At 38.4% G+C, this 24,001-nt stretch overlaps 1 protein-coding gene across 2 annotated transcripts in view; it reads left to right on the forward strand.

Annotated features, from left to right (window-relative positions):
* The window catches only part of ATF7IP2 (activating transcription factor 7 interacting protein 2), an 82,626-nt gene extending 62,067 nt beyond the window's left edge, over positions 1-20,559 (forward strand). The window contains exons 7-11 of one of the 2 annotated variants that reach the window (XM_023728462.1): positions 2,373-2,443; positions 3,868-3,929; positions 4,388-4,448; positions 18,173-18,258; positions 20,051-20,559. In XM_023728462.1, coding sequence (XP_023584230.1) covers positions 2,373-2,443; positions 3,868-3,929; positions 4,388-4,448; positions 18,173-18,258; positions 20,051-20,464 — 694 coding nt within the window. In that variant the 3' untranslated portion in view covers positions 20,465-20,559. Of the gene's footprint in view, positions 1-2,372; positions 2,444-3,867; positions 3,930-4,378; positions 4,571-18,172; positions 18,259-20,050 lie in introns of those variants that run through there. The other variant, XM_023728463.1, reaches the window with a different exon arrangement.
* Positions 20,560-24,001: the final 3,442 nt, after the last annotated feature.

Here is a 24,001-nt window from a genome sequence, read left to right on the forward strand (position 1 = left end):
CTTCTCCAGCTCTGTCCAGAACCCTCTGTTGTGATCCCAGTCAGAGCAGTCAGTGGTGGTAGCCAGGCACCATCTAGCTGTACTGGATTCAGTCTGGCAGAGGCCTTGGTAGCTGTGGCCATTAGTCCTTTGGACTAATCTTTTCCTTGTATCCTGTTCTCTTTATTCTCCCTTGCTCCCAAAGGGATAAATTACTTCTTGTATATGATTTTTATATACATCATCATTCTTGTGTATACATAAGAATCACCTGGGGATCTGGGGTGGAAATGCAAATTCATAGCAGGAGTTCTAACCAGAATGAACTGGTTCATAGCCCTGATTAAAAACCTACTGTTTTTCTATGTACTGGCCACAAACAATTGGAATTCGAAGCTTAAAATTAATACCATTTACAGTACCATAAAATAACATCATATACTTAACAGATAATCTTACCAAAATATGTACAAGAGCTAACTTAAAATGAGGAAATATTACTGAGAAAAATTAAAGGAGACCTAAATAAATGGTGAGACTACACCATGTTTCATGAATCAGAAATTTCAGTATGTTAAGACCTCACTTCTATTGTTCTATACATTTAATGCAATCTCAATCAAAATCCCAGCAGCCTTTTTTGTATAGAGTAACAACCTGATTAAAAACTTAGGTGAAAAACCTGAAGAGTAAAAACAGTTCTATAAAAGAAGAACAAAGTTGGAAGACTTATACTGCTGGACTTCAAGAGTAACTGTGAAGCTACAGTAATTAAGGCAACGGTCTGTTATAGTAAGGAAGACCTAAGATCAATGAAGAGTACACAATGTACTCAGTTGTTTTTCGACAAAGGTGCCAAGGTGATTTAGTAGGTAAAGAGTCTTTTCAACAAATGCTGCTAGAATAGCTAGAGGGGAGAAGTGAACCTCGACTCTTGTATCACTATATATTTGAGAATTACATTAACTCAAAATGAATCACAGACCTAAATACAAATGATGAAAATATATCTACCAAGAAATTGTATGACTAAACTGTATAGAAAATTCATCTATTAATAAAATTTGTCTCAAGGTTTTCTTTACTAACATTCCGATTAAAATGCTTGGCAAACTCATGAAAGTGGAATCAGGCTCAAAGTAGCAGCAGAAGACGTCTTCTGGCTCAGGATATTCTATAACCATAATCAGCATAATTTATCATCATCACTGCCACAGTTTAACAAATTTGTGGTAACTGTTGTTACTATAGTGATATAATGTAGAGTAGTGGCAGAGTTTATTTTTAATAGCTTTATTTATAAAATTAGTCCTGTACCTGTAAGAATCAAAGTATCTTAAAAAAAAAAAAAAGCCATCAAGTCAATTCAGACTCATAGTGACCTTATAGGACAGAGTAGCACTGCCCCCATAGGGTTTTTAAGGCTGTAATCTTTATGCAAGCAGACTACCACATCTTTTTTCCTGAGGAGCAGTTGGTGGGTTTGAACCACCGACCTTTCAGTTAGCAGCCAAGCACTTAACCACCGTACCACCAGGGCTCCTTCAAAGTGTCTTAATAGCTTTTTTTCCAGTTATATGTTGTTTTATTTTTATGAAGGAAAGTATATGTGCTAGAGTGATATTTGTATATTTTGTGTATTTATGTGTATTGTACATTTGTGTATTTTATATTTGAATTTATTGTGAATGCATCCCTACTAAGTTTTAAGGGTCTGTTATTACTGGATTCCCAAGAACTTTTGGTTATATAATTGGTAATACATGAGGTTTCTTGGATATTTGGTTTTATTATTTCCATTTACCCCCTTGTCTTAGGTTGGGTTCTCTAGAGGAGCAAAACCAGTGAAGCATATGTGTATATATAGGGAGAGAGATTTGTTTTAAGGAAATGGTTCACACAGTTGTGGAGGCTGACAAGTCCCGAATCCGTGGGTCAGACATCAGGCTGGAGGGCTCTCCAGACTCACGTGGTTGCAAAGGCTGACGATCTCAAAATCGGCGGATCAGACAGCAGGCTGCTGGCTCACATCCCAAGAGCCAGAGAGGTCAGAGGATGATGAGTCAGATGCAGGATCCAGAGAGAGCAAGCTTTGCCAGAACATCCGTATATATCAGATGCAGGCTGCACTCCCGAGGAAACTCCCCTTTCAACTGATTGGGTGTTCACATCAGATCACAAAAGGGAGGATGAGTACATAATATCTGCCAAACCATTGAGAATCATGGCCTAGCGAAGTTGACACATAACCTTAACCAACATACCCTTCAATTGTCCTGTTAAAATATGTCAGTTATAAAATGTTAAGTTAGAAGAATTACTAACCATCGATTGCATGTTAAAGGCTGTAACTGCATGTTTTAGTTTATGATTTTTATTTTTTATCATTTTAGTAACGATGATGTTATGTTGATTTCTGTGGAAAGCCCTAATTTGACAACTTCAGTAACATCAAATCCAACAGGTATCTTAAGTTGTTATTAATATGATCTATCAAATTAGAAAGCCCCAAATCAGTGTTTAAAATAGAGAATTGGGTAATATATTTTAATAAAATAAATTTTATTCTGCTTTTTAAAATGTTCTAATTTATATCTGTATTATTGTGTGAATAATATTTAATATGATTGAAGATTCTTTTTAACCTTTTGTTTTATCAGTTTATGACCTTTTGTTTCTTTACTCTGTTTAATGACTTTACAAGTTATAAAACTAGTTGACTTTTCTATGTACGGGCAGTCTCCGCATTACAGACGAGATCTGTTCCTGACTGTGTCTTTAAGTTGAATTTGTATTGCAGCTGGAACAGGTGCATATGGTTCTTATTTAGCCTTATGTGTACTTCAGTGCAAGAAAAGGCTCCCAACCTTTTCAGGTGTTTTAAAATCTACACATGCAGCAAGTGAAGGGGATTGTGATGAAAAATTTGTTGCCAGTAGAGTTTGGTTTAATCGTTGCAGAGTGAGAGCAAATTTACACAACATTAACGGGCAAGTACGAGTTGTCCGTGAGTCAGATGTTGATAGCCGTGGACTGCCTGTATATTATTTTTAATTGTTTTTTCAGGCCTTCTGTTGGTAGTAGCGGTGGTGTGTTTTTAGTTTGTCTTTTTTTTTAATCTGTTAAGTTATCTTATAGTCTATTTAAGATATAATGTTTTGGGTGTTCTTTAGAATCTTTGATAACTTTTAACTTTTGCTGTTTTATAATACTTCTATTGCTTTTTAAAGTTTCTATCTTGTAACACGTAAACAGCTTTAATCTTGATTTTGCAGTGATAACGTTTCTTTCTCTTAAATATCCATGTTGTTGGCTCATAATTTCTTAGCCAAAAATCTCCATTTCCGTTTCATTTTTCAGCATGTTAGAGTATTTGCGTCTTAATTTCAGAAGGTATTGTTTCCACTTATACAGCTACTTAATTTCCCCCAAAGTTTAGACGTAAGATTGTGAGGTATAAATGTGTTACAGGGTATATTAGGCCTTTATCTGAGGCTTCCTACCAGTTCCAGGAAGACTGTTCCTCAGCTGACTCAGGCAGTCTGGTCTAATGATTGTTAATTTCAAAATGTATACATTTCCAATTTTCTCAGATGCTAATTAATTTCCAAATAGATTTTCAAAAAAGAGTTAATATAATTGTAAGATTATAGAGAGAGAAGTACTTTTGAAAAATCTTTTGAACCAAAATTAAGTTTTCATTTTTTAACTGGATCATCAATCTTGGAGTAGGTAAAGTCAATTAAGTTATTTTTTATGATTATATAATTAACAGTTAATTAGCATCTCCATTCTTTTTGTGTTTCAGCATTCATTACAAAGTCCGTAAACATTTAATAGTCTAACAAATGTGTTAAATGTGTTTATATTTTAATCATTTTCTTTCAGATGTTAGAAAAATTACATCAAGAAATTCCAGCGGTTCACCTGATGCTGAAATGGATGTTACGGTGGGTAATAAATACTGTCTCTGAATATCGTTTGTTTGAATATATTAGTTCTAAGAACTTTAGTGCTGCTATATACTGGATGTCTTAGCTTTGTCATTCATTCTTAGGGAGATTCATTCTCTGGGAAAGTAATGCCTTACTAGTTACCAACATAACCGGGTTCCAGTCGAACTTACGTATTAAAAAGAAAACTGCTAAGGATAAATATATTTCACAACCATACTTTTTTACCAAATTAATTCGTTTAGACTTTGCTCAGTTTTAGTCTCAGAAACCATACAATATAAGAGCTTCTCTTTCATTGTGGGGTTAAATTAAACCATAAGAAATTTATACAGTGTTCTTTTTGAAGCCTCTAAACGGTAATTACAGATTATGTGTGTTTTGTTTTTTTAAAACCTTTTCTGCTATTGAGGCAAATCCTTATTTTTTTAACAATAACTTTTCAGGCTATAGAGAAGAAAAAACTTGATTCTGTAATTGATCTGACGAAAGAAGGCCTATCCAACTGCAACACAGGTAAAATAAAAATTTTTTTTTCTAAAGAAGGAAGGGTAATACATGAAAACATATTTGACCTGTTCATGAAGTTTATTTTTGCATTTATGTGTGTAATTTTATCACATATGTAGATGCATGTAACTGTCACCACAATCAACTTACAGAACAGTTCCATCACTGCAAGTTCCCTCATGCTACCCTTTTATAGCCACACCTACCTCCTCATAGGTAGCAACCACTACTGTGTTCCTCATCACTGTAGTTGTTTTTTTACCAATGTTATATAAATGGGATCATACATATGTATCCTTCTGAGATTCTTTTTTCACTGAGCATAATTCCTTTGAGGATCATCTAAATTGTTTCATGTTCCTTTATACTGCTGAGTAGTTTTCCTTGGTGTGGATGTACCATAGTTTAACTGTTCTCCTGTTGAAGGACACTTGGATGGTTTCCATTCTTTGAATGTTACGAATTTCTTGTCTTGCCTTTTTGTGGCACAGCACCTTCTTTGCTAACCATAACAGTAGCAGCTGTGAGAGGATGCTTCTAAGAATGGGAGTTGGGGAGTGACATGAAAATGTATAGGAAGAGTGACAGCAGTGCCATCTTGCTCAGATTTAAGCAAAAAGAAATGAAATGCAGTCTTCTGGGCCTGGAAATCAATTATAAAGTCATCTCTTAACAACTGCACTTGAATGTTTATGATAGTCTTTTGACCAAACTTTTGAATTTATTAGCTTTGGGAAATTTATGTATACTATTAAAGAATGGGAATTAGGATACGACATGTATAATCTAGTTCCTTCTCTCTTAACTTGGATCCAAACAAAGATTGGAACCACTGGAACCTCCAGGTACCTCATGAGGAGGAGAAGAAAAAAAAAAAAACCCCAGATTTCCAGTTTCATAATGAAGATTAGAAATATAAATTTGAAAAATTGATTGGAGTCCATGATGAAATACTCAGTTACTTTTTAATGATTCAGACCATTAAATTGTTTGTAGACTATATGATACTATATATGAGATACAGTAACATGAAAAATAAGAACACAGATGCATTTAGTGTTAATGAAGTAAGCCATACCTCTAACTTTGGGGCTTCGGTTTACAATCTAGCAGTAGGAAAGATAGATCTTACTAACTCATGATGCTAAGTCATGATAATGTGAGTCTATTTTGTAGAATGTCCAGTTGGGAGTAAGGGTGTAGTTAGAGCAAACCTGGACCGTTTTCCATATCCCTAGGTATTATGGGTTGAATTGTATATAAGCAAAAAGAAGATTGAAGTCCTAACCGCTAGTACCTATGAATGTGACCCTGTTTGGAAATAGGATCTGTGTAAATATAATTAGTTAACATGAGGTCATACTGCAGTAAGATAGGCCCTAATCCAATATGATTGGTGGCCTTATCAGAAGAGACACACCGGAAGGAATGACATATGACAGCCGAGGCAGAGATTGGAGTGATACATCGACCAGCCAAGTAATGCTAAGGATTGGTAGGAAATTACCAGAAGCTAGGAGAGAAACATCGAACAAACCGTCTCTCGGAGCCCCCCAGAAGGAACCAACCTTGCCAACACCCTGATTTTACACTTCTAGCCTCCAGAACTGTGACAGAATATGTGTCTGTTGTTTTAAGCCACCCAGTTGGTCGTACTTTGTTATGGCAGCCCTAGGAAACTAATACAAATTTTGGTACTGGGAAGTGGGGTGATATTGTAACAAATACCTAAAAATGTGGAAATGATTTTGGATTTGAGTAATGGGTAGAGGCTAGAAAAGTTTTGAGGTGCTTGATAGTAAAAGCCTAGATTGCCTTGAAGAGACTCTTGGTAGAATTATGGGTATCAGTGATTTTGATGAGTACTCAGAAAGAAGTTTGGAGAGTTGCAGAGAAAACGTCTACATTAGTGAATACATACATTATCATAAACACAATGTTGCTAGAAATATGAACATGGAAGGTGCTTCTAGTGAGCACAAAAATGAGGAAACATGTTCCTTACGTATTTCGGACACTGGAGGAAAAGTGATCCCTGTTATAAAGTAGCAGAGAAGTTTCTGAATTGTATTCTACTCTTTTGTGGAAAGTAGAACTTACAAGTGATGAACTTGGATATTTAGCTGGGGAGATTTCCACACAAAGTGTCGAAGACACAGCGTGATTTCTCTTTGTTGCTTATAGTAACATGTGAGAGGAGAGAGATAAATTGAGGAACCATTAAGCAAAAAGGAACCAGAACTTGAAGAGTTGGAAAATTGTCAGCCTGATCGTACTGTAAAAAATGAGAAAGCATGCTCTGGAGAGAACTGCCAGGGTGTGGCTTGACAAATTTTTGTTGGAGAAATTATGTGTGCAATACATTGATCCAGTCAACCATCTCAGCAGAAACACTGCTAGCTTGGACGGAAATAGACAGAAATGGAACAAAAGAAGGAAAGCTGTAGGACTTCTGGGACTCTACAGGCAAGGAGCAGGCTGACAGAGCTATTAGGGTATGAACATGTGTTATCCTTAAAGAAAAGGGAAAAATGACAGATGGTGTGGCCCCAGTGGAGCAGTGTTACCACCTCCTCAGTTCCAGAGGTCTTGGCCACCTTTCTGAGTCCAAGGAGTGGTGTCATCACATCTTCAGGTCCAGAGGACAGGGCTGCCACCACTGAGGGCCCTGAGGGTAGAGCCACTGTCTTGGTTTGATAGGTCGGGGCCACTGCCACAGGCTGAGAGGGCAGGGCCAGCATAGCCTTTAAGGGCCCAGAGGCTCTGATGGGTTCTCCAGGGGACTAGAGGCCAGGGCCATTGGGGCGTCTGTGGCCCCAAAGGGCAGATTGTGCCATAGAAAATTATTCTCGGTACTTGGAATCTAAGAATTTGCCCTGCTGTGTTTCAGACTTGCTTGGGAACTGTGGCTTTTTTTCCTTCCTGTTTTTCCCTTTTGGAATGGGAATGTCTGTCGTATACCTGTCCCACCATTGTACTTTGAGAGCAGATAACTTGTGTTCTAGATTTTGTAGGCCCACTGATGGAGAGGAATTTTGTCCCAGGATGGACCATACCCAGAGTCTCCCATATCTAATTTAGAAGATGAGATTTGGAACTTTTGAGCTGATTATATTTAGATGAGATTTTGCGCTTAGACTTAAGGTTTGAATGGGTTAAGACTTTTGGAGGATGTTGTGAGGGAATGAATTTATTTTGCAAGTGGGAAGGGCATTAATTGGGGAGGGTGCTAAGCAGAGCCTGTTATGGGTTGGATGGTATCCCTCAGAAAGATATGTTGAAGCCCTAACTCGAACACCTTGTTATGGATTGAATTGTGTCCCCCCAGAATATGTGTTGTAAATCCTAACCTCTGCCTGTGGTTATAATCCCATTTGTGAATGGGTTGTGTTTTGTTAATGAGGCAGGATTAGGTTATGTTAATGAATTTTAAGTTATGTTTTTTATGTTAATGAGGGCATATTTTGAGTCAGTCTTTTGGGATATAAAGAAGCAAGTGAGAGAGCAGAGATGGAGGAAGAGAGATGCCAAGCCACATAAAGATTACCCAGGAATAGAAGCTCAGAACAGGCAAGGTCCTTCCTCTAGAGCCGACAGAGAAAGCCTTCCCCTAGAGTCAGTGCTCTTAGTTCAGACTTTCTAGCCTCCTAAAGTGTGACAAAATGAATTTCTGTTTGTTAAAGCCATCCACTTGTGGTATTTCTGTTACAACAGTACTAGATAACTAGGAGAATTTGGTACCAGGAGTGGGGTGTTGCTCTAACATATACCTAAAATGTGGAAGTGGTTTTGGAATTGGGTAATGATAGAGGCTGGAAGAGTTTTAAGGTACCTAATAGTAAAAGCCTAGATTGCCTTGAAGAGACTGTTGGTAGAATTATGGACATCAAAGGCAATCCTGATGAGAGCTCAGAAGGAAGTAAGGAGAGCTATGTAGAAACTGTCATCTTAGAGAATACATATGATGCCAGCAGCAGAATGTTGCTAAGAATGTGGACGTTAAATTTGCTTCTGGTGAGGCTTCAAAAGAAAGTGATGAACATATGATTGGATAATAGAGGAAGGGCGATACTTTTTATGCAGTGACAAAGAACTTGTCTGAATTATGTTCAGATGTTTGGTGGAAAGTAGAACTTGTAAGTGAAGAAATTGGATATCTAGCTGATGAAATTTCTAAGCAAGATTTTAAAGGGGCCGCGTGGTTTTTCCTTTCCACTTATTATAAAATGTGAGAGGAAGGAGATGGACTTAAAAATGAACTGAGTCCTAGGATGTTCACCAAGGATGTGGCTACACAAACTCTAGTTAAAGATATGAAGCCTGTGGCTGATGGATCTAACCAACTACTACAGCAGAAAACCCATCAGCTTAGACTTAAGGGGACAGAGAAAGAACGAAAGCAGAGAATCTGTCTGCCTCTTGGAATTCTACAGGCAGGAAAACAGGCCAACGGAGCTACATCTGTTGTCCCTCCAAGAAAAGAAAAGGACCATCCCTGGATCAGCTTGGAAATCAGCAGAACTGTGGGAAAGCGCAAGGGAAGCAGAGCTACCTAGGTCTCAAAGGGTGGTGCCATAACTTCTGGGATTTCAAAGGGTGGGGCCACAGCATCCTAGGTTTCAAAGAGTCAGATCTTTGCCAACTCGGTTCCGGAGTGTGGGGCTGCCATGAAGGTGTGCCAGGGGGATGGGGCTGCCACTCAAAGCAGATGGAGTGGGGCTCCCATGCTCAAGGGGCAGAATAGGGCCTGCTGGGGCCGAGGGAGTGGATTTGCCACTCAGATGAACTAGGAGAAAGGGGGCGCCCAAAGCCGAGGGAGCAGAGTTACCATCCCAGTGGGCCTGGAAGACAAAGCTGAAGCCCAGGGCTGAGGGTCCTCCACCCAGAATCCAGAGAGCATGACCAACACCCAGAGTCTGGAGGGTGGGGCCATTGCCCTGATGGTCTCAGAAAACAAAGGATTATTTTCAAGCCTAGAGAGCTAATGTAAATTGTTCTGCTAGGTTTTGGACTTGCTTGGTGCCTGTTATCCCTTCTTTTCCTCCAGTTTTGCCCATTTGTAGTAGAAATGTCTACCTTGTGCCTGTTCCACCATTGTACTTTGGAAACAGATGATTGGTAGTCTAGATTTCACAGGTTCACAAATGAAGAGGAATTTTGCCCCAGGATAGAGTACACCTAAAGTCTTACCTGTATTTTATTTAGATGATTCAGAAGATAAGATTTTGGACTTGGAGTTGATTTAAGACTTGTGGGATGGTGTCATAGGGTGAATGTGTTCTATATGTGGCAAGGACAATTTTTGGGGACCAAAGAGTAGAATATTATGGGTTGAATTGTGTCCCCCAAAAATACGTGTTATAAATCCTAATCTCTGCCTATGGTTATAATCCCATTTGTGAATGGGTTGTGTTTTGCTAATGAGGCAGGATTAGGTTATGTTAATAAAGGTTAGGTTAAATTTGTTATGTTAATGAGGCAGGATTAGGGTCTATCTTGAGTCAGTCTCTTTTGAGATATAAAAGAGATTAAAGAAGCAAACAAGAGAACAGAGATGGGGGAAGAGAGATGCCAAGCTACACTGAAATTGCCCAAGAGCAGAAGTTCAGAACAGACAAGAACCTTCCTCTAGAGCCTACAGAGAAAGAAAGCCTTCCCCTAGAGCTGGCACTCTTGAGTTCAGACTCTAGCCTCCTAAACTCTGAGAAAATAAATTTCTGTTTGTTAAAGCCATCTACTTGTGGTATTTCTGTTATAACAGCACTAGATAACTAAGACACTCCTGGTCCCTGTGCATGTAATCTTATTTGGTAATAGAGCCTTTGCAGATATAAGTTAAATGAGGTCCTACTGGTTGGACTAGTATAGGCTCTAATCCAATATGACTGGTATCCTTGGAAGAAGAGAAGAGACACACAGGAAAGAATGCCATGTGAATATGGAGGCAGAGATTGGAGTGATGCATCTACAAGCCAAGGAATGCCAAGGATTGTAGGAAACCACAGGAAGCTAGTAGGGAGGTATGGAACAGACCCTTCCTCAGAGCCCTTCACAATGAACCAACCTTGCCAATTTCAGACTTCTAGCCTCCAGAACTATGAGAGAATAGCTTTCTGTTGTTGTTGGGTTTTGTTTTGTTTCTTCACTCTGCAATTTTTCCAGCTGTTAATTCTTTTCTTTTTTTCTTTACATTTTTTAGATTGTGGTGACAATGTACACAACAAAACATTCGCCAATTCAACAACTTCTACATGTATGGTTCAGTGACATTGATTACATTCTTCATGTTGTGCAACCATTATCGTTATCCTTTTCCAAATTATTCCACCACTATTAACATAAAGTCAGTGCCCTGTAAGCAAAAATTCCCCCTCCCTTCCACCCTTGGTAACCACTAATAATCTTTGGTTTCTATATTTGCTTATTTCGTATAAATGAAATCATATTGTATTTGTCTTTTTTGTGACTGACTTGTTCTACTCTGCATAATGTTTTTAAGGTTCATCCATGTTGTGGCATGCATAAAGGTTTTATTTGTTTTTATGGCTGTGTGATATTCCATTGTATGATATACCACTTTTTGTTTATCTGTTCATCTGTTGATGGACATTTCAGTTGTGTCCACCTTTTGACTGTTGTGAAAAATGCTGCAGTGAACTTTGGTGTACAGGTTTCTATTTGTATTCCTTCTTTTATTTCTTCTGAGTATATACATGGGGTTGGGATTGCTAGGTCATACAGTAGTTCTATGTTCAACTTTTTAAGGAACCGCCAAACTGTTCCACAGCAACTGCACCATTTTACATTCCCACCAGCAGTGGATGAGGGTTCCAATTCCTCCACAATCTTACCAACTCCTGTTTTCCATTTTTTTGGCCTTTACCATTCTTACGGGGGTGAGGTGGTAAGTTGTTGGTTTATTTTTTATTTTTATTGTGCTAAAATACACACGACATAAAATTTGCCGTTTTAACTATTTTGAAGTGTACAATCCAGTGGCATTAATCACTGCATTAACGTGCAACCATCACCACTGTTTGTTTCCAAATATTTTTCATCTCCCCAAAAAGAACTCTGTACCTGTTACACACAACTCCCTGTTACTCCCCTCCCCGAACTTTATTTCACGTAGGATAATGTTTTCAAGGTTAATCCACGTTGTATCATATATTAGAACTTTATTCTTTTATATGGTGCATAATATTCCACTGTATGGCTATACATTTGTTGGTCCATTCGCCTGTTGATGGACACTTGGATTGTTTCCACATTTTGGCTACTGTGAATAACACTAATGAACATTGATGTACAAGTATGTTTGTGTCCTGCTTTCATATCTCTTGGGTACATACCCAGGAGTGGGATTGCGGAATCTTATGGTAATTCTAGATTGAACTTTTGAGGTACTACCAAACTGGTTTCCACAGCAGCTGCACCATTTTACATTCCCACCAGCAGTGGACAAGGATTTCATTTTCTGCACATCCTCAACCATACTTGTTATTTTTGTTTTGTTTTTTTTCAAATAGTCATTCTAGTGGGTGTGGAGTAATATGTCATTGTGGTTTTGATTTACGTTTCCCTAATGACTAATGATTTTGAGCATCTTTCATGTGCTTTTTGGCCATTTGCAATCTTTAATGTGTTCCATCTGTATAGTTTTGTCATTCTAAGAATGTTATGTAAGTGGAATTATATAGTATATAACCTTTTGAGATAAGTTTTTCACTCAGAATAATTTCCTTAAGATTGATCCAAGTTGCTTCATGTATCAAGAGTTTGTTCCCTTTTATTGCTAAATAGTATTCCATGGTGTGGATGTACCACAGTTTGTTTAACCATTCATCCATTGAAGGGCATATTGATTATTTCTAGTTTTGGCTATTATGAATCTCTATTCTTGCCTTCCTATGGGTTACATGAATTTTTTTTTCTTTTCAGAATTCTATCTTGTTTTATCTATGGTGTTTTTGTATCTCTTTGTGTAGTATTTTCATAATGGTTGGTGTTAGTATTACAGTATACGTATGTGATTGTCACAGTCTACAGATATCAGCATTTTACCACTTTTACCCTTTTGTTTCCTGCAGTGCATATAGCAACCGTGAACTTTTTCAGCCTCTGGAGGTTATTGGGAAGCTGTTGTACCACTGATAGTGTGTGCTACTGCAAGTCAGGGGCGTTAATGATTGTTTGAAACTGAAGAAATGAGCATGCGCCACAAATCACTATTTTTACGGGATATTGTATGAGGTGTCTAAATTTTTGGTAGGAAAATAGAAATTTTGAAAATTTTTATCTGTTACACATATGTTTCTGTAGACTATAGTGGGGACTCTGGGACAGAATTAGTAGTACGTCATATGTATGAAGAGACACTAAGGATAGGCTTGTAGGAGGGGGCAAGAAAAAAAAAATCCATGCTACCTACTAAAAATTTATGCACACTCAGTGATTCAGCATGCTTCCATTAATGAAAGCACATGGTCAACAAAAAATTCAAAGCAGACAATAATTGAGTCACCAAAGGGTTAAGCGAAGGGTGGAAACCTTGCTTCCATTTGGGTCTCTTTACTTTACACTCTAAATATCATTACCTTCCTTATCAGGTGGAGTTATAATTTTTTTTTTGTCAGTAATCAAATATTTATAACACTTACAAGGAGAAGAACAGTCTATCATATATACCCATATTTCTGCTCTTTCTGTTCATTCTTTTTCATGCTCCCCAGATTTCTTCTTTTATGATTTTCTTTCTGTTTGAAAAACTTCCGCTAGTCATACCAAGAACCAGGAAAATCACAACATTCTTTGAATGTAGCAGTGTAGGTCTACTAAAGACAAATTCTTTCAGTTTCCCTCACCTGAGAATGTCTTTATCTCCCCTTTATTCCTGAAGGATAGTTTTCACCAGATATAGAATTCATGGTTGACAGGTTTTTTTGTTCTGCACATGAAAAATTTGTGTCACTCCGTTCTGTCCTCCGTAGTTTCAGATGAGAAATCTGCTGAAATTCAACATGGTGTTCCGCTATAGGTAAGTGTGTCGTTTCTACTCCAACTACTTTCAAGATTTCTTCTTTGTCTTTCATTTTCAGAAGTTTAATTATGATGTGTGGTGGTGTGGATTTCTTTGGATTTATCCTATAGAGGCTCTCTTGGCTTCTTAAATCTGTCTGTGTGTATGTATGTGTCTTTTACCAAATTTGGGAAGTTTTCAGCTATTATTTGAATCTTCTTTTAGCCCTACTCTTTATCCTCTCCTTTTGGGATTCTAATTATATGAATATTGAATATTTTGTTATTGGCATGCAGTTCTCTGGGGATCCGTCTTTTTTATTCAATTTATTTTCTGTTCAGATGGGGTAAATTCTGTTGATCTGTCCTCAAGTTCACTGATTCTGTCCTCTGTCACTTCCACTCTGCCATACTTAGGATTGTAATACTTAAGCCAGCAAGTTTTTGCATTTCTTTTATTGTATTTTTGCGTTCTATAATTTGGTGAAATTTTTTATTTTTATTTTTTTTATTTGTTTCAAGACAATTTGTAATGCTTGTTGAAGCATTTTTATGATGGCTGCTTTAAAATCCTTGTCAGATAATCCCAACATTTGATTCAGATTGGCATTGGCATCCATTGATTGTCTTTTCTCATTTAAGTTGTGATTTTCCTGGTTCTTGGTATGACAGATAATTTTCTAATGTCTTCTGGACATTTTGTCTATTATGTTAGAAGATTCTAAGTCCTGTTTAAATCTTTTCTTTTAATAGACAGTTACCATGTTTAGTTTAGTTTCATGGGCTGTGGTTCTGATGACAATTTAATTTTCAAAACCTTTCCTGTGCGCTTTTGGTCTGCTGGGTTTATCTGATGCTGCTGGGGTTCCACGGGTCTCTGTTGGTGCTACCAGAGAAGGTGGAAGGAGCTTCTCAAGGACAGGCCACCTCATGCCTCTAGAGTCTCCAACCCATGGGGACAAAGACCACTTCCCAGACCTGGTGCTTTTTGTGGCAGGATCCCTTGCCACTTTTTCTCCTCTCCCTACTGCCTGGTGTGGAGGAGAGTCTCAGGCCTAGCAGGAAAGGAGAGTACCTCCCAGAGTGGGCACTTGTTGTATGTAGCAGGATCCCCTTACTGGTGCTGCTCATCTGCCTGTATCTCTTGATGGGGGAGAGGAGTCTCAGGCCTGGTGTGGAGGGGGAGTGCTTACCCTGGCTGTTTATTTTCAGCAGGGTACTCAATTGGTCCCTTTTGCCAGTGCTGCAGGGCTCTGATACTGTCAGTAGATCTCCTCTTCAGTCTGGGAGAGAAATGAGCCTACCTGGGCCTGCTACTAGGTTGAGGGTTAGGAAACTCTGGGCCTAGGTCACCTTCTGTTGGGTGGGTAGGGGTGTAAAATGCCCTGCTGCTATGTTGTCCCTCTAGTCCTGGGTTCTCCAAATAGTCCACTTTCCTCTTTTCACCTTTCAGAATTTTCCTTTGGTTACCTCTTGCAGTATTTCCACATTTATAGTTGTACTTAGTGGGGAGGAGCAGGAAAAACAAGTCCATCGACAAATGAGTGGATAAATCAATTTTGGCATATCCATACAACTGGATACTACTCAACAAGAAGAATGAGTGAAATATTGGTATATGCAGTAACGTGGATGAATCTCAGTAATATGCTGGGCAAAACAATTGTATAGACTGTATGATTTGGTTTATGTAGAATGCTAGAAAAGGCAAATCTAATCTTAGTGATAACAGATCCCTGGTTTTATGGAACCAGAGGTGAGAAGGGGATTGACTGAGAAGGGATATTAAAGAACTTCTGGGGGTGAAAGAAATATTTGATTTTGTTGATGGTTTCATAAGTATATAGATTCGTCAAAACACAAAGAACCGTATGCTTAAAATGGGTGCAGTTTACGTAAATTGTATCTTTGTAAAATTCATGTAAGAAATAAAAACTTTTAAAATTGTTTTTAATAATATAAATATTTCCATGGATAAGTAGATATGTCTGCATAGGCATATAATGTAGCAAAGGATCTGGAAGGTCAAACACCAAAGGATTAGTAGTCTCTGGGAAGGTGGGAATTTGTTTTTCATAAGTACTGCTCCCCCCTAACCTTTCTATAGTAGGCATATTTGATTTAGCATCGTGCAAATTAAATATTATAAGCCCCACACTCTTTCATGGTCCATGGTGTATACCGTGCATCACCCACTTTTTCCGGCTCTCAGGTTGTTTGGTAGTATACTTGTACCACTGAAAGTATTTACTGCCCTCCAGTGGGGACTTGAATAACGGCGAAAGGCAAAGGAAATGTTAGTTGAAGCAAAATAGCTGGGGTATGAGGTTTGCAAGTAAGGTAGTGCAACCAGGAAGTGTGATTGGGTAAAAATTTTGTCTCTTTTGGCTTTTGTAACCTAGATAAGCCTTATAAGTGTATTTATGGTTTCCTGTGTGATAGGAGCCCTGGTGGAGCAGTGGTTAAGTGCTTGGCTGCTAACTGAAAGGTCAGTGGTTTGAACTCACCAGCCGCTCTGCGGGAGAAAGGTGTGGCAATCTGCTTCTGTAAAGATTACAGCCTTGGAAACCCTATGGGGCAGTTCTGCTATGTCCTCTAGGGTCACTATGAGTTGGATTCAACTCGACGGCAGCGGGCAAGTGTTATCGTTATGGAGCTCTGGTGGGTTTTGTTTTGTGTGTCATATTTGGAAAACCAGGGGTTTCCCATGTAACCTAATGGAAGGCGCCACAAAAAACATCAGCAACCAAGGTCCAGTGGTAAAGACAGGTGAACCACTAATTCTGGGGTTCGAGAACCTTAAATGTTCTGTGGTAACCATGTAGTACCAGATAATATTTCTCAAAATCCATATTACCAACCAAAAATTTAAACACATTCTATGACTCAGCATGCTTCCATTAATGAAAACACATGGTATCAAAAAAAAAAAAACTCAAAGCAGAAAATAATTGAACCTTGAAAGGGTTAAATTTAAAACCAGAGGCCACAATTTTCACCTAGCAGTTTAATGAAGAAGCTTAAATAATGGGGAACTGGTGCTGTTGCTTTGAGAACACAAAGCACTAAAGTAGCCAGTACACATTTTTATACAGGTAAGGATAAACAACAGAGAATATTTATAAGACATTGACATTGGTGACACTGAAGATATAACCAATTAACCAGGTTGGAATGAAAGTCCTGTTTTTTTTTCTCCTGTCGTCATAAAGTGGAGTTCTGTCTTAGCCTGTTTTAATTTGCCAAGGGCTTGTTGACTTAATTACCTTAAAAGAAGGAATGTTAGTTACGGGAGATTATATTTGTTAGAATATTTTTTTTTGTAGACAACTATCCACTTGAAAATTTAAAGGAGGTTGGTTGTATCACCTCTCGTCTGATGATTAGCCTTCAGATTATTATTTCACTGATCTAGTTCTGATAAATTCAAAAGTATATAAAAGCTACGGACCTTAGAATTAAAAGCATAAAGTCATTACCTCTTCAAAAAGTCTTTTATGTTCTACTGTGTATATTCTCACCAACACTAAAAAGTTAAATAAATTTTTGAAAAGGTCTTTCATTGCTAGCAAAGTGACTAATAGATTAACATTGAAACACAATGCAGAATCTTAATTATCCTTGTCAGTCAAAAGAAAAAAGTGATAAAAGACATTTCATTTGGGGAGATCATTAAGTATATTAAACACACTGGGCACACAATGGACTTAAGATTATATTTACTGCTTACTGGATATATTCAAACTTCTTTCTACTTTCCAAACACAGTTCAAACTGCTTGCTAACATGGACCCCCTTTTTTTTTTTTTTTTACCATCCCCTATATATACTCTTTCCAGTTGGTTTCAGATCATTCTCAATTTAGTATACAACTTCTTCTCCCTCCTGCCCACATTTTTTGCCTTCCCCATCTCCTTTCTTTCTTTCACCTCTCCCTTTCCTTCTTTCTGTCCCTTCTCTCCCTGCCCCTTGCCCAGCATAATATATGCTTAAAATGGGTACATTTTACTGTACCTAAATTTTATCTCTGTAAAGTTCATTTGAAACAAACTTTAAAAATCATTTTTATAATACAGATATTTACAAGGATAAATATGTGTCCACATGTGCATATACACGCAGCAAAGGATCTGTTCTTTTGAGAACGCAAAGCATTGAAGTAACCATTGCACAGTTATAAAGATAAAAATGTTCGCAAGACATTAACATTGGAAAAAACTTCCCCCAGTCCACATATTTATACCTAATTCTCTCCGGGCTAACACATACCTTATCGGTAGAGATTTCTTTAGCCCCAGCCTACATGACTTTTACTTTGAATTTCCAAGATTTGTGTGTATCACATTTCATACATGATTAAAAACAGCTCTGTGTGTGTGGACATGACTTGTCAGCCTAACAGAACAGAGCTCACCTGTGAAACCACTGACCATGGATCCCTCTTCCATTTGTATTAGCACCCTGTTCCTAACTGCATGATGACTGAGGGTTTTCCTCCAGAGGGGAATTTTTGTCACATTAAATAAGGAAAATTCTCTATATTTGGAACTTTTGGGTCTTGAACATTTATCAGAATGTATCCTCACATTTCACAATTTGGTAATTTGAGTTCACATTTTATTACCACCCGAGACATAAACTATTCCTTGCTTGAAGGCTGTGAAATGGATTGTTGCAGATAAATTTTACTTCTTAAAACCTTGTGTTCGCAGAAAGTCCAGTCTCCTCCCTGGAGTCACCTTCGAAAGCTGTTTTAAACTCAAAAGAGACAACTCCAGTGGCACATATTGCAGCCCAGGTACTTTTATGAGATGATCTGTAAGGGACATGCATTCCACTGTTATGCTTGAAAAACATTTGGGTCACATTTCAGCTTAGAAAGCACTTTAATATGCTTTGAAAGTGTGCTATTGTGAGTCTGCCCATTCACACAATTAAAGTAATTCAGTTGAATTTTCCAGAAGCTACAGAAAGAAAAACTACTTTTCGTCTGAAAAATTAGAAAAGAATTTTGTTTTAAGGGTAGTAGCCATTGTTGATGAAGGTGTAAGGAGATGAGTACTCTCATACACTGTCACTTGTCATGTCAGCACATTTGGGAACACAATTTGGAAATGAGATGGAATATTTTTCCAGAATGTCTAGGACCTCACCCATTCTGAATTTGGGATATTCCAGAGTGTAGAAATCTTAATTCCAGAAGAAGCTTATGCTTAAAAAGACTAGATCCAGTCTCACATATTCTTTTTTTTTTTTTTAAGAATATGTTGAGGTGAAATTCACATAACATAAAACTAACCATTTTAAAGTGAACAGCTCAGTGGCATTTTGTACATTGACATTGTTGTGCAACCACCCCCTCTGTCTAGTTCCCATCATTCCAAAGTAAAACCCCATACCCATTAAGCAGTTTCTCCCCACTCCCTCCCCCCAGCCCTTGGCAACATCCTGTCTGCATTCTCACTCTGGGTTTATCTGTACTGGGTATTTCATATAAATGTAGTATTACAATATGTGTGTCTAGCTTCTCACTTAGCATATTGTTTTGGAGGTGCACCCACATTGTAGCATGTGTCAGTACTTTGTTCCTTTTTATGCTGAATAACATTTCATTGTTTGTATATACCACAGTATTTATCCATTCATCCATTAATGGACATTTGGTTTGTTTCCACTTTTGGCTATTGTCAGTAGTGTTACTATGAACATGCAGGTACATGAATTCGAGTACCTGTTTTCAGTTCTTTTGGGTATACACTTAGGAGTGGAATTAAAGGAGTCTTATGTATGAAAGCTCTATGGTTAACTTTTTGAGGAAATCCCCAAACTGTTTTCCACAGCAGGTGAACTATTTTTGCATTCCTACACCAGTTTCTCCACATCCTTGTCAACATTTTTTTTTACATATTTTTTATTATACCCATCCTGTAAGTGTGAAGTGCTACCTCATTGTGGTTTTGATATACATCTCCCTAACCACTAATGAGGAGCCCTTGTGGCACAGTGGTTAAGAGGTTGGCTGCTAACCAAAAGGTCAACAGTTTTAATCCACCAGCCACTTCTTGGAAACTTCATGGGGCAATTCTTCTCTGTCCCATAGGGTCACTATAAGTCAGAATTGACTTGACAGCAGTGGGTTTGGTTTTTTTTATAACCACTAATGAAGGAGCCCTGGTGGCGCAGTGGTTAAAGCACTTGGCTGCTAACTAAAAAGGTCAGTGGTTTGAACCCATCAGCCGCTCTGTGGGAAAGAGATGTGGCAGTCTGCTTCCGTAAAGATTACAGCCTTGGAAGGCCTAGGGGGCAGTTCTGCCATGTTCTATAGGGTCTTTATGAGTCAGAATCGACTCGACGGCACACAACAACAACAAAACTACTAATGACATTGAGCATCTTTTAATGTGTTTGTTGGCCATTTATATTTCTTCTTTGGAGACCTCACATATTGTGAAGTATCCTTGTGTTCTTATTATTTGATAATTGGATTGAGGATTGAGAAATATATATTTGTACAACTGCATTTGACCACATTAAAATAGTCAGTACCCACCAAACCTGCTCGCTAAACTTTTTTACAAATGTGTTTTTAGGTTCCTGAGTCCTTTGAGCACCTGCCACCTCTCCCAGAACCACCACCACTACTACCTGAGCTGGTAGACAAAATTCGAGACACACTTCCTCCCCAGAAGCCTGAGCTCAAAGTAAAACGGGTGCTGAAACCCAGGGGCATTGCCCTGACTTGGAATATCACCAAAATCAATCCCAAGTGTGCTCCTGTGGAAAGCTACCACCTCTTCCTCTGCCACGAGAGCCCTAATAATAAGCTGATTTGGAAGAAAATTGGAGAAATTAAAGCTTTACCACTCCCTATGGCCTGTACTTTATCTCAATTTTTATCCTCCAACAAATACTATTTTACTGTCCAATCAAAAGATATTTTTGGGCGATATGGACCATTTTGTGATATAAAATCTATCCCTGGGTTTTCTGAAAACCTTACCTAAGGGAAAAGACTCCAATAATTATAATTGTAATATATATATATTTTTCATATTTGAGTTGTTTTATAATGTTACTCTAACATCATTTGCAGTTTTGAAGGACCAGTTGAGATTGTGAACCCTTTGAATAGGGACAGTCCTCTTTCTTATGTTGTAAGTGGCCTATCCTTTAATTTCGTGACTTTCTGATTTTCATTCAATAAGAACTTCCAAATGGATATGTTTGAGTATATAAACTATCATGGACCCATGTTGCTAAGCTGTTCTGGGAACAATAGCTTTGATGACTATGGAGTTGCTGCTTGTATCAGGCAGCCACTATTTCCTCTTTTGAACAGTTAGCTTTTGGTGACCTGCCTGTGGTCAGTAGAACCAGAGGAAAAACCAGAGGTCAAATTATCCTTGGGATGTATTTCCACCAAGGCTTTATGAAAATAAATGTCTTCCCATTTTGTGTTCAGATTCTAAATGGGCTGAGTTTCTGTCCTTCCTCCCCACCCCACCTAACCCCCCCTTTTTTTATTTTGGCTATGTCAATCATTTGAGGAAATAGTCTGGAGGTTTTCCCTAAATCTGTCTGTAGTCTGTATACTATGTATAATAAAATATGTTAAACTTTGTGTGCTGTGTACACAAAACATACAGTATCTCTTACAAAAGCATTATCCAACCCACTATTTTAGTTGAGGAAAATGGAGTTATCCACCTTAGAGTTAAGGCTTTAATTTGCTGATTCCCTAATGCAACCTTTTGCTCATTTCCTGGCTGTCATCAGTACTCAGTACTGCTATCAGCCCAACACTGAGGGGCTCTAATGGCCCTGTCTTTTGTGCATCCTATCTGAGGGAACACTGACTGAAGCCATGGCCAGAGCATATAGCCCAAGAAGTTCTGAACATGTAAGTCAGATTTGATAAGTTCACATCACAGCCCAATAGAGACAAACCGTGGATAGCTAATACTGGAACACTAAAAAAACAGCAAAATAACCCTAACAGTGTGAATGAGCGTCTGTTTGAGAGAGGGCATTCTTTCCTGTTACATAGTGAAAGTTCAGGCCTCAGAGGCTCTGAGATTAAAAAAAATAGAAAGGGAGGAAAGAAAAAATTGAATGAAATATGAACAGTGAATGGTTTTCCTTGGCATTTTGTGAATGCTTCAACATCTTCATTAATAAAACTTATGTTTTCAGTCTTCCGTGCTTTTACCTTCTAAAACATTATGATGGAAAGAGCCAGATTCTGAACTGAAACTGATACGATCATGCTGTCCTCTGTGAAGTCCCTTTGCAAGCTAAGGGCAGTGGGGCCCTCCTGCAGCACAGAACAAGGAATTCACTCAGGGCAAGGATTCTACCCTAGGATTGATGTAGACTAGACCTTCACTCATTAAGCAAAGCTCAATGACTTGGGACCGTAAATAAGATTTGGGTGCCTGTCATCAAAGTGAAACACACCCCCAACCTGCAGATCATTTGAAATGTTGCCAGGTGCATAAGAGCTTTCAGGATAGCAGGACAAGGGAGGCATCTTAAAGGTGGTAGCTCAAAAAGCATTGTTTGTTGCCTTTTGAAGGGGCAGGGGCAAGATTCTCAACTGTTACGTATCAGTGACACTGAGTGAGCTAGTCTAAGGACAAGAAAGGTCCAGTCCTGCCAGACAGTACCATTACATAGTATGGAGCGCTAACACTCCCACAGCGTTACCCTTTGAAGTGCTTCATGTACTTACGTTGTTGTTTGTTGCCACTGAGTCGGCTTTAACTCATGGTAACCTTACGTATAACAGAATGAAACATTGCCTTGTCCTGCACCATCTGACTGAGGGTTTCCCTTGTTTTTGTTCGACTGCTACTTTGCAAACATGATGTCCTTTTCTAGCAATTGGTGTTTCCTGATGTGTCCAAAGTAAATGAGTCAAAGACTTGCCATCCTTGCTTCTAAGAAACATTCTGGTTGTATTTCCTCTAAGACTTGTTCGTTCTCTTGGCAGTCCATAGTATATATTCAGTATTATCCAGCGCTACAATTTGAATGTGTCAGTTCTTCAGTCTTCCTTTTTTATGTCTTAGTGTACACACTAGATTGATGCTCTGATAGAAATTAGAAAAAAATTTTTATCGAAGGAGTAATTTCATTTCACAAAATAAGAGAAACATGGCATTCAAACAGACGGCAGCGCATGTTCTGCCTTGCAGATAGAACACTGGGATATTCAACAGGCAGAGTAAACAAAGGCAAATGGTTTCACATCAAAGAAGATGCAGAAGGAAAGAAATTTACAAGGGATTGTCGAACTATAAATTTTCTTAACATCAGTTTCTAGCCTAACACCAATCTCATTCCTGATACAGTTTGACTAAGGCAGTATTTCTAAAGTGAGCTGTACAAGCATTCTTGATGTGGGGGTTTAATGATGGATTGCAGGCTGAGTCAAACCTAGTTGGAGCCTTGAAATGTAAAATCAGCCATTAGTTAGGAAAGAGTGAAGATTAAAGCAGCTCTAAATCTGAAGCCTTTTCAAAAGTAAACGTTGCCCATCCAGCTAAAGGGGAGTAAGTTAGGACCTAGGCATTCACTGGGTCGATTCCCTGAAAGTAGTTAAGATAGCAAGTTTATTTGCATACGTTAAAGCTCAAATCTCTGCACTCTTTGTGTCATGGACAGTCAAGACTTTTATAGCTGCAGTCTGCCTCCTTATTTTAACGAAGTTAGTCTCTATCTAGTTACCGATTTACAAACAACTAGCAGAAAAACAGTGGAAAAATCCCAGTGAGTGAAAATTAGAGAGTCAGGACTAAAGCTTGATATATGCCTATCATGGCTATGAAGTTATTTACAGGTTCTAACTTCATTTAACATCATCAGTCCTATTTCCTATCCTCCTGTTGAGCAAGGCGCCTTATCTGGGGCCAGCTGTGTCAACATTCTTAACAGGCACCAAGTAATTCTTTATCTAGGTTAGAATCCTGACTCCTGCCTTCTTTGTTTTTCAAATAGTAAAATGTTTGACAAAAGGCTGAATAGTTTCTTTAGAAGAGTAGAAATGAAAATCTTAGTTTAATTGAAAATGGAGTTTTTAATTTAGGTCTGAAGTCACCTAATTCAGTTATGCCAACACCTCCCTTTCCCCCTCCCCACCCCCAAGTTGCAGTTGAGTCAATTTTGACTCATAGTGACCCTATAGGACAGAGTAGAACTGCCCCATAGAGTTTTCAAGGAGGGGCTGGTGGATTTGAACTGCCAACCTTTTGGTTAGCAGCCTGAGCTCTTAACTACTGTGCCACCAGATTCTAAAATTCACATCCACATTTATTATCCAGCCTTTGCATGCATATGAAGCAATTGAAAATACTATGGCTTGGGTCAGGTGCACGTTAGTCGTCAGAGTGATATCTTCGCTTGTTAGTACTTTAAAGAGGTCTTTTGCAGCAGATTTGCCCAGTGTCTTAATTGGAAACCCTGGTGGTGTAGTGGTTAAGAGTTCGGCTGCTAACCGAGAGGAATTGGGTTTGGGTTTTTTGTGTTTTTTTTTTTTAAAT

The sequence above is a fragment of the Trichechus manatus genome, unplaced genomic scaffold, assembly GCF_000243295.1.
Source record: "Trichechus manatus latirostris isolate Lorelei unplaced genomic scaffold, TriManLat1.0 scaffold00024, whole genome shotgun sequence".
In the NCBI taxonomy this organism is placed as follows: domain Eukaryota; kingdom Metazoa; phylum Chordata; class Mammalia; order Sirenia; family Trichechidae; genus Trichechus; species Trichechus manatus.